Here is an 11547-nt window from a genome sequence, read left to right as displayed (position 1 = left end):
TAATATTGGAAAAATGATCAAATTTAGGTTGGTGACAGTAATTCTGCTTCATGTGGCTGCACAATCTTATAGCATCCCACTTTTGATTTCCTATAACAGTTCACGATTTATCCCTTCCATAACCCATTTGTAGACACTCTGTCTCAAATAATACTGTAAGCTAAAACACTGCAAGACCCTCAGAACATTTTAGATACTAAGATCAAACAGCTGAAATAAAGAAAGTGAAATCAAGTCTTTCCTAACTCTAAAGGAATGCAAATATCATTTTTAGCCACTGATCTTTCTTTTGCTTTTTCATAATTCCTGACTGAATAAGGTCTGCGATCAGCTACAGGAAGAAAAAAAAAAACACTCATGAATACATTTTGTGAACCTGACATTAAATAGCAAGTTTATAAAACGTCTAAAAGTTGATTTGTTAGTTCCTAGTAGAATACCGCTACAAGTTCTGTTTTATCACTGGATGAAATGCGTTTATTCCATGCAGTATAGATGATCTGAGATGAAAAAGAGACAACAGGCATGTCTTTGAATTTGCTGGATATACTGCCATCTTACAAATGCTTATCATCCACCAGAAGTTACCATTATAATTTTCTAGGTCTGTTTATTTCAGAGTTTTTTTCCCCACAGGACCTTCTCATTACTTATTTGTGCCTTTTTTCCTCTTGTGACTGACAGAAGCCCACTTGGTCGTCTGTAGAAATTCTTTCAGTTCAACTCAAGAGCTTGTTGCGGCACTCGTTATTTATGAACTCCCGCTTCCCGCTCTTCACGATGCTCAGTGCGAGGCTTATGAGAGATGAAAGGACAGCAGAAGTAAATCTTTCACATCTCTGTCTCGCTCTGATTTTCTTTTAGGATTTGAAGTTTAAGTGTAGTTACACCATTCCCGTGTCTCAGCTTTGATTCCTGGTCTAATTTACAGATTTTAAACTTACTAACTCAATCCTTGTGACATTTATCGTACGCTATTGAGACAAACACAGGCAAGAATCTTTTATTTGCTGAAATGAAGGAAAAAAATCTTGCACTGACAAGATGACCTTTATCTATGTTTTATACTTTGTACATAACACGAGGAAGCTACGTATTTGCAAAAATCATGAGGTAAAGAACTCTTATATCTAACAACAACAACCGAAAAAAAAGCAGAAAATTACTGTATACACTAAGGGCTGTTTTTATGGTTGGTGACTTAAGATTTAAGATGAAAAATTACTGTAATATTTATTGAAGGAAAGTTACATGCATACAGAATCAGCCTACAGAACATACAGTACAACTCGGTCAATCATGGTTAAAAATAAATAAATAAATAAATAAATAAATATTTTTTTCAAATCATCATTGATCTATGGTTTATGCTGTGTTGTGTGTGTGTGTGTATATATATATATATACACACACACACACATATATATATATATATATATATACACACTTCAAACTGTGTATTTGGGTTCTCAGATACCTCAAGTAGAACACAAGTTATCTTTACTTTTGTCATGTGTGAATTTTACCATTACCAGACCTAAAATTTAAATATTATTTTTTTCAATTAAATTTTTTTTATTTCATTTCTTTAAGAGTCATGTTGGTAAAGTTAGTTAAAATGTAACAAAATTTTGTTCTTCATATTGGCTATGTTGTTCTAGAAAAAAAGGATGTGTCACTCTACAATCCTGAGCCCTACAGGGCCTTGCAGAAGTATTCATACCCCTTGAATTTTTTGTCACATTACAACCACAAACATGAGTGTACTGTATTCTGTTGGGATTTTAGTTGATAGACCGACACAAAGTGGAACATAATTATGAAGTGGAAAAATTATAAATGATTTTCTACAGTATGACTTTTGCAAGGCACTGGATATAGACTGTATGCTTATTTGAAAAACAAACAAATGGCTAAAATGCTCAGACCTATGTGAAGTTTGTATTGGCAATTAAAAAAAAATAATAATGTAGCACTTAAACCAAGAAAAAAAAATATGGGATAGAAAATGCAGTCTAACAACACAAACAGCACTTTTCATTTACTAGAAAAAACTATTGTATTTCAGTAACAAATTCTAATTTTATTTGTCACATACAGTACACATTGTGACAGGCAGTGACATGCTTATACGACTGCCCATGACCTAAAAAGCAGCTTTAACATGACTATCTGCATTTTTTTTCATTATTATCTCCTTTAAAAGGAAAGCAATAATGATAAATGTCAGTCTGAATTTACACCCCTGAATATGCCCAGAGTTAGCTCAGGTAGCAGAATTAACCCAATTCCCCTATCCAAGCAGTGTTTGTATTACAGGCTTCAAACTTGATATTTTCTGAGTTTATAAAAACTGTGAGAGCTCCTTAAATGTCAAGGAACTCTTGATAAGCTTCTTCTTTTTTTTTCTTTATCTCATCTTACGAAAAATGCTCGTGTGTGAAATCCCTTTTCTTGACGTTTTAAAAACTTTGTTTTGTGGACTATTTTACACTATTCTCTTCTACTCTGTATGAATTAAAACATGAATATATTTATATACATTATATCCATTTACACTGGAATGTAAAGATCAACGATCACTAGCATGCTTCAGAAATTTTGTGATTTCTGTATACAAGAACTATTCTTGGGAATTCTAAAACTATAACACACACACACACACACACACACACACACACACACACACACACATATATATATATATATATATATATATATATATATATATGGCAGTAGGTAATTAAGTAACAATAAGTTGTTATTTTAAAACATGAAGGTCTGGAAAAGTTTTTGCAAGAACAATATTGTCAAGTGCATTTGCAAAACCCATCAAGAATCATGATCAAACTGGTTCTCATGAAGAAGTTCCAGGCAAGACCAAAACTTACCTCTGCTAAAAAGGAGAAGTTTATTTAGAGTTACCAGCCTTAGAAACCACCAATTAACAAACAGCACCTCAGATTAAAGCCGTTGTCACTGTGAAAATGATTACATTTATATTTAGTCATTTGGCAGACGCTCTTATCCAGAGCTTGAGGTTTTTGTCATTTGATAGATCCTTACACTGTTAGGTTACTAACTAAGTACCATCAGCCGAACTGTTGGAAAAACAGGAGTGATTATCTTCCTCAAATACCACATTCTGATGTCTTTTACTGCTTTTACACCAAAGCAGTTTACAAGAAATTAGAAATTTGCAATCGCCATGATGTATTACTGTCTAGTGTTGTGGGATTTCAACCGAACAAGTTTATTCCAGTTTTTAGGTTAATAAGCGTTTAATAAAACAAAGGCTTTTCAATGTCCGAGAAAAACTTTATTAAGTTATAGCTTTTCCTTTAAAACTAAAAAAAAATCTTTTAACAAATGTTAAAGCAATCTCTGCTTTGAAAAACGTCACCATATTAAACATACCTTTAAAGAAGTGATGTTACGGCTGTACATTTGTGAATGACAATCCCGGCTGAGGTGGCTCAGAGCCCACTGCAGTCATTCCCGTGGAGGCAGGCGAGTGGAACGTTTAATCCTTGAAAAAGTGATGGATACTTTGTCGCCAACTCGCTGAACTGACACATCTGTCAGTGGGAACTTTACAAACAATCATTCACCAACACCACGTTTACTTGCACGATATATAGGAATGTGGCTGGGTTATTGCCACATCCCCAGCACAGTCCTGACAAGTCATTTCCACATGTTTGGGTCATTAAAGGAGTTCCTGGGAGGCCAGTGTTTTAGATGTAAAGCAGTCAGTTAGAGCATGGCTCCGGCATACTGAGAAAACTTTCTACCTTGATGGTGTCCAAGCACTAGTGAAACACTGGGATAAGTGCTTTAGTGTAGCAGGGGATTATATAGAGAAATAAAGGGGGTTTTACTCTTATAGCTGTGGTCTATTATTCTACATGGAGTAAAATATCTTTAAATGTGAAAGTTGAACAAAATGAATAAAATAGTAAATAATTGCATGTTTAAAAACTGACATTTATTCTTGTTTATAAAAGATAAAATGATTTTGGAGAATATAATACAGTGGGACCTCAGCAAACGAACGCCCCTCCTTATGAATTTTCACCTTAAGAAATGAACTGAATCCCGGCTGAGTAGTCGTTCAAAACTTGTTTTCTTCAGTGGAAAACGAAGCAAAGCCAATTTACATTTTTTTTTTTTAGCTTTTTTTAATTTATTTTATTTTGTGCAAGATTTAGTAAAGACATTGCACCATGGGTTCCTAGAATGTTATCAGCACAGTAGCAAGAAAAAAAACTGTTTGACTTTTAAAGCAGCAAAAGAGGAAATATAAATTAAGGTTAACTAAGGTTTAATGTCTATTTATTTAATATTTTACTTCATTGACGTCTTTTCTAAACGTTTTAATTGTTTTTAAATGTGAAAATATGATTATAGTGTTGGAAATTGGTAATATTGGATATGTTTTTGGGTGGCTGGAACGGATTATCTGCATTTACATCATTTCCTATGGGAAAATGCGTTTTGCAAAATGAAATTTCTCCTTAAGAACTCGCTTCTGGAATGGACGCTGAGCTACCGCTGTAATTGGTTAACAGTTTAAACAACAAATTTTGACCAATTAGAATCGAGATCTCGTAAAATTCATGCCTTGACAGAATTCGTACACACACACACACACACACACACACACACACACTTATAAACTGTATGAACAACGTTGAATTAAGTTAATATAATATTTGACCAACTTTTGTAGAAAGAACAGCTGATGCTGGAAGGGGAAGAGACACGATCTCTGATGCACATACATTTTCTTGTCCATGCACTAGTTATTTGTTACACTCTCCAAAACACAATGTGTACTTTTTATAGATGTTATAAAACTGTAATGGGAGAAAAGAGCGAGCCTCTGTGTCTTTAAGAATCAGGAAAAAAGAACGAGGGAGAGCAAGAAAAACGAGGAACTTAGTAGGAACAGCGATCTGCATGTGTGCCACATGCTCTCCTTCTCTCTCCCTCTCTCCGATTCTTCAATTCTCTCTCCGTCCCTGTTTTCTACACTTCTCCTTTCCTTCTCGAAGCTTTATTAGCATGTGGCTGTAGAGCAACAGTTGGGGGAAACTCACTTTCTTCTCCCCAGCCTTATTTTTTTTCCCAACACCGCACATCTCAGCAGCTATACAGGAGTCGCGTTTCATCTGCATGGATCTGGAGGCAGGTCCCGTGTCTGAGGGTCAGTCTGGTAAGTGCTTGGGAGAAGGACAAGAAGAAAAGTGAGGCCCCTTCATGTGAATGCATTTGTTCCTCAGCTTCTGTGCCGGTGGTCTAGAGATGGCCGGATGCCAGGAGAGTGTTGACGGCTTTAGAGTGATGCTGAAAAGTGATGGCAGGTCTCAGTGAGAAAATGTTTATGCGTTTGCTGTGTGTGTGTGTCAAGATTCTTAGAAATGAACTGTATTGAAATTTTCCCTATTAAAGGGCAGGCTGTGTTAATATTAAAAAGTCTGCGCTAGATGTTCAGACGTCTAGACGTTCAGTGTGTTGTGTATTTCTTCACCCAGTTTTTGTGGTTTAGTTTGTAGGTCAGCATGTGGTATTTGCATGTGTATGTGTGTGTGTGTGTGTTGTGTGTCGTGTCTCTCTGTCTGTGGGCTGGAGTGTGAGAAATTTCTCCGCAGTCCATCCAAAAATCTCATGTCTCATCCTTTTGCACATCTATCTATTTTGTAACAGTACCTCCTTAAAGTGTCCACTTGTACCTAAGTAATTCATTCTAAATCATATAATTCAACACCAGCAGTAAATAATCCCCAGAAAATATTATATACTTACTAGAGTGGGGATCTTGAACAGTTTAAGGAGTCCAAGATCTTAATCTTGGTGAGCGTTCCCAATCTCCCCCTACTATTTACACTGCGTAGGGTGTTGCCAAGTTCTGCCGTGAAGGATGTTTAACCTTCACAAAGAATGCGGTTTGTGAAATGAGTCAACGTCTAAAATATTTTCAGGGAGGATAGAAACACCTTTTTTTCCCTCTCTGCACAACAGCAGGTTTAATCCCATTACAGAGCAACAGAAATGTAAATGAGAGAAGAGTGAAACGGTGGTTGTCGAGGTGTTGAGGGAGATGCAAAGACGAAAAGGTCAGGCGGAGGCACCACACTGGCAGCGCTGAGACTTTAAAAACCACCGTGCAGTCAGCGGTAACGTCCAACATCTGTGTTATGCACGCACCAAACCTCAAAACATCCCAGAATAAACCCAAATAACACGCTGCAGTAGTATTTTGAATTCCGTCCCTGCCCTGCTACACTTTGCTAAAAAAGTGCATGTCAGAAGGACACGCAGGACTCCGAAGGCTCACATTGGATTTGAAACATTCATTAGGAATATTTTAATGGCAAACATGGTGTCATGCTATAGAAATGCAAAGCGGCCATAGACTGCAAAATAAAAGCAAGAAGTAATTCCAACATAATCTTGGAGGCTCCTTTCAAAACGTAATCCCAGACAAACAATGAGGCTGGTTTATATTTTGCTCGTCTCTAAAGCGTTCCATGCTGTAAAATCTGAGTCTAAAGGACTTATCCAAGTGTTACAGAAGAAAGAATGACCTCAAAACAGTTTTAACAATCATCAAATTGTTCGTGCAAATGATTCACTTATCATATGAAGATATGATGCTAGATATGCTGTCATGTCTATAAATCATGGGTTGGAACAGTTGGAAAGCTCAGAAGTGCTGTTTCGGGAAAATGGCTACGCCTAAGATGATGTGTCAGAACTTTAAAAAGATCTGCAAATTGTTGTGTCGAACTTTATTACATACAGGGTTTGCGTGTGATCTATTGTACAGTACTGTGCAAAAGTCTTGAGCCAGACCTCATTTCTTGATATTTTGCTTTCAAAGAGTCAGGCTTTCTTGTATTTTTAATATAGTCTTGAGGAATAGTTCTCCAGGCTTCCTGAAAGACCTTTTTGGCTCTCATTTTGGCAAGTTTCTGTCTCTAAGTTTCAGTCTGGTCCTGAAAAAAAAAAACCATCTAACTGTGGCATGAACCAGTGATAAACAGGTGCAGGTGATGACAGGTGATCAGGCCAGTGATTAGTAAACTGGTGATGCTGAATGCTAAGTGTTTGGAACAGACGAGAGAAGAAATGAGGTTGCTGCTGATGGTGTTACATAGAGTTAAGAGTTCCAAAATTGTCTGTCTATCTATCTATCTATCTATCTATCTATCTATCTATCTATCTGTCTGTCTGTCTGTCTGTCTGTCTGTCTAGCTTCATGTTCGTCAGTGTCAAACTATTTCAGGCTCTGTCACTTGAGAAAGCACCTGATCCTGAGAGGGGGTCAGTTTCATTGCCCTACAGTATGAGAGACATAGGGATGTCTTAAAAAAAATGTCACTAAGGCACTTGAGCTCAAGACAGAACCCACAACCATGTGGCTGTCTTGATCATGTGTTTTGTACGCATTTTTAAATAGACATACAGTGCGTTAATCTCATGCAAATGTAATAAGCAGCTTAAATATCAACTTACAAGATTTAAAAAATTTGAAAACCATAAAGCCAGGTTGATAATATGCGTTACGAATGTGGGCTAATGGTGTGTGATATAGTATTGCTATAGTATCCCATGTTATCCCAAGTTATCTTTTGGATACCAAAGATGAGCTGGCATAGTTATTATAGCCCTTTATCATCTTTGAAATCCTTAAAGGCTTTATGGAAGGTGCACTGACGACAATGCAAGGGCCGCTTGCTTGCATTTGTTATAACTTTAATGCAGGAATTTTCACTATGAATTTCAAAAGGGCATGTTTTTCCTCAAAGGACCGGTGCAAGATTTCATCCCAGCCAAATACAAGACAGATGGTGTAGTGGCAATGTTTTGGCAATTTATGAATTTTCATGCCACCGTGTGCTGAGTGCACTTGAAGCTCACTTCTGAATTAAACGTGCATGCATAACTAATAAAGACGATCCGTTAGACAACTCCCACACTTAAATTATTTTTTTTTAATTAATTTTAGCTTAATTATGCAATTCCCATATATTACAATACTCAAACCCTTTGACCAATATTTACTGACTTTTTTTGAAGCCAACTTTGTTCAACAGACTTGTTTATGTGATGCATTATAGGCTGCACATGTCTTTTGTACAGCTAACAAAACAGAAGCTCTAGAACGGTTAATATCTTTCTCCAAACAAACAAAATCCGCCTGCTCATACCTGATAATCTGCTGTCGTTGGCAAAATAGAGCAAAATTAATGCACACTGTTGCTCTTTATGTTGCCATGCTACTTACAGAAGCACTCGTTGTGGATTGACATGATGTTTGATGCTACACATACAGTACATGTATGTGTAGCATCAAAATTAATAGGGCATAATAACCTTGTACTGTTCCATGGTTTGCTTGTGGTGTTCTCCCATGTGTAAGAAACACACTCTTTCTGTGCCATGATAATATGCTTGTGCCACTTTAAATAGGAATGTAGCACTCCTGCTGATCTGAGACTCTAAGAGTATACAGTATTCTGTTGGAAATTACACTGGCCTACTCCAGACAGGCTTATTCTAGACCTCCCATGGGCCACGTGCTTCGCCACAGATGCTGACCTTCTCGAGACCCGAACCTTAATTGTTCCAAAACACATTCTCTTCCACTTCCTATTACAGTATGACTCAAACCTGCGTAAAACTTATGCCAATATGTCATATGAATGATCAGTTGCAGCACAAGGGAATATACGTCTATCAGGAAGAGTTATATGCACTTTGCACATGTGATATCTGACCAATTTCCTTGCAGTTTGGGCTGTCTAGTTCCTGTTTTCAATGAACAGTACAATATGCTATAAAGGATTAATTAGCTATCAAACCTTTTAGCTGTCTTGAGCAATTGAATTTCACAACTGTGATAATAAAATGATAAGATTCTATCGGACAATTTTGTGATTTAAAATCCCAAACCATATATTTTGACAAGTAGGGTCAAACCATTTATCATGCCTTATATACCTGGGTTTATTTCATTTATTTAATATATTGTCTGGAGATTGCAATTTTAAAGCGTTGTGGCCCACAGCCTTCCTTGGCCAAAGACATAGATTAGATTATGAATTGATGTGCATGAGGAAATAGACACATTGTTTCATGATCCATGATTTTTAGCCAATCATAGGTGTATGTGAGCTTTATGATGGCAGATCCTGTAGCGCTCCTCTGGTTCTGCATGAAGCACGTGTTAACCTTACCCATCCCCAGTAGGTAGCTCTGGCATGTTAGGAGAGATCTGACTGCTGGGTCGGAACTGGACAAGACAAAATCTTATAAGGAGATGAAGAAATTCTTATACAAGACCAAATTAATTTATAACACAGTTTAACTGAAATTGAAAAGCATGCTTGTTGTGGTCTATGACACGCACCACACTTTTTACCAAAAAGAAGTGTTTTTTTTTTTTCAATGGTTCCTTGGAATAGGTAACAGATATAGCTGTGAGATATGGTTCTGCTCGGACTATTTTGTGAGCAACAACCACAGCCACAACAAAAACTTTTGGATTTTGCACGGATTGCATGTTCGACAAAGCAAGAGGTGACCAGCCCATCACAAGTCACACTTGTCACCTGCTAGTGTAAACATACCGCCCGATTAGGGTCTACCATTTCATCCAATGGACTAAGCACTCATTTTACATAAACACTGAAATGGTGCTGTTGGAGGAGAAGTAAAATAAAGGTGTGTTTAAGGTATGAAAAACTGCATTATCTGATGGGTCCTTCAACTGGAGCATTAACACACACACACACACAGTTTTGGGGGAGATCTTTAACACTGTGCTTTGGTCTCCTTTGGCCGTCCTTGAGGTCCTAGGTCCCTTTCTAACCTCTAAGGTTTGTAGTCAGTGTGATATTCTATATAAGTCCTTGATTTTATAATGGTGTAAAAAGCATTGTGTTCATTAGAAGCTGTAACTAGAATTAGAAACTATATGGTTCAATATTTTTTTATGATTCTGGGCAGTGGCAGTGAGCCACAGCTACCAGACAGTGGCTCTGTGTAGGAGTAACCATACAACTATTTGGTTTATCACTTATAGTACAGAATTCCATAAATCACATGCAATATTTAACATAAAAAAAAAAAAAAATTTGTGTAAGACAATTTTGCTAATGTAGTTAGTTATGCTCTGAGAATGTTTAAGGTAGACTACACTAAGTCAATATTTCCCACTTTTGATGGGATGCCATCCATCCATAGGAACCTCTCTAGTCCAACTAGGGACCATGGTGGCCAATGGTGACCTTTGTATTTATTCCCATTTTAACAACCATGGTAGTACCTCCAGTCAACATGAACATGCACATTCACATGTACATTCACACAGCACAGGCCATTTGGGAACGCCAATTAACCTAATCTGCATGTCTTTGGACTTGGGGAGGAAACCGGAGTATACGGAGGAAACCCCAAAAGCACACAGAGAGCATGCAAACTCCATGCACACAGACCCCGAGGCAGGAATTTAACCCAGAACCTGGAGAAGCAAAGCAACAGCGCTAACCACTAAGCGACTATGATGGGATTACTACGACATAACCCATTGTAGGATTTATCAGAGTCCAGATTCCATCCATGTTTGTCAGTTGTATATAATAATTAGTTCATTAGAGTACACCTTACTCCTGTTCCTGCTAAATTCATTAATAGATGAAAAGAATATAACACACCTGCAACTCTGCACTATAGGACAGACATACCACCAAAAGTCAATTCTGAAAGTTTAATATTGTAGTTGAAAAATGAAATATAAAGAATTTTGTAGATAAATGAACCATTCTTGATTGAGTTCAGTAAGGCTGAATGTGGAACGGTTTAAGGAGAGAATACGAATGCAAGGTGCTGTAGCTTTACTGTACATGCTCAGTCTATGATATGACCTCAATCATATTTCAGACATGAGGTGGTATTATTTGGAAAATGAAAAATGTCTATAAATGACTCATACTTTCCTCTTTCCATCACTCTTGTGCAGATTAATCTTCGTCTCAGCTGGGCATGAGACTTACCCAGGACCTCTACAGGCTTTTTCTTAGCTTTCTAGCAAGTTGTAACCTGATCGTTTCAATTCTTCGACATTGCTTTGTATTTTAAGGTAATCCCTCAGAGCTTGAGCTTTATTTTACCCCGATCCTTTATATTAGTGTTTAATAGGTTTAAGGCTTACAGTAATTCCTGGATATAGTTCACAATCTGTTCAGGAGTTTGAAAAGAAGAATTTACTCCTGATTCAGTGTATTCTTCAGCCATCTGCTAATGTGGTTTGGCGAGTTGTGTTGCTGTGAGACTGACACTGAGTATTAGGTGCTCATGTTGGGAACCAACCACATCAGAACTGTTTCCACATCTAATGACGCCCTGACATACAGTACCTCCGGCCAAGAAACTGGGTAACTAGCTTCCCGATTACTGTACTCAACCAAAATGGGTGTAGTTATTTAGTGGCAAGTTGTGTCACCTCCTTGTCTGTCGAAAAACAGATCGCACTTTCAA

General features: G+C 37.3%; 1 protein-coding gene across 1 annotated transcript in view; it reads left to right on the top strand.

Annotated features, from left to right (window-relative positions):
• The first annotated feature begins 5025 nt into the window (after positions 1 to 5025).
• The window catches only part of dab2ipb (DAB2 interacting protein b), a 137515-nt gene continuing 130993 nt past the window's right edge, over positions 5026 to 11547 (top strand). Inside the window, exon 1 of the mRNA XM_053484928.1 lies at positions 5026 to 5218. Coding sequence (XP_053340903.1) covers positions 5179 to 5218 — 40 coding nt within the window. The 5' untranslated portion in view covers positions 5026 to 5178. The remainder of the gene's footprint in view (positions 5219 to 11547) is intronic.

Source organism: Clarias gariepinus, chromosome 24 (genome assembly GCF_024256425.1).
Source record: "Clarias gariepinus isolate MV-2021 ecotype Netherlands chromosome 24, CGAR_prim_01v2, whole genome shotgun sequence".
Lineage (NCBI taxonomy): Eukaryota > Metazoa > Chordata > Actinopteri > Siluriformes > Clariidae > Clarias > Clarias gariepinus.
The sequence above is the reverse complement of the archived record's forward strand: the minus strand, read 5'-3'. Positions and strand labels throughout refer to the sequence as shown.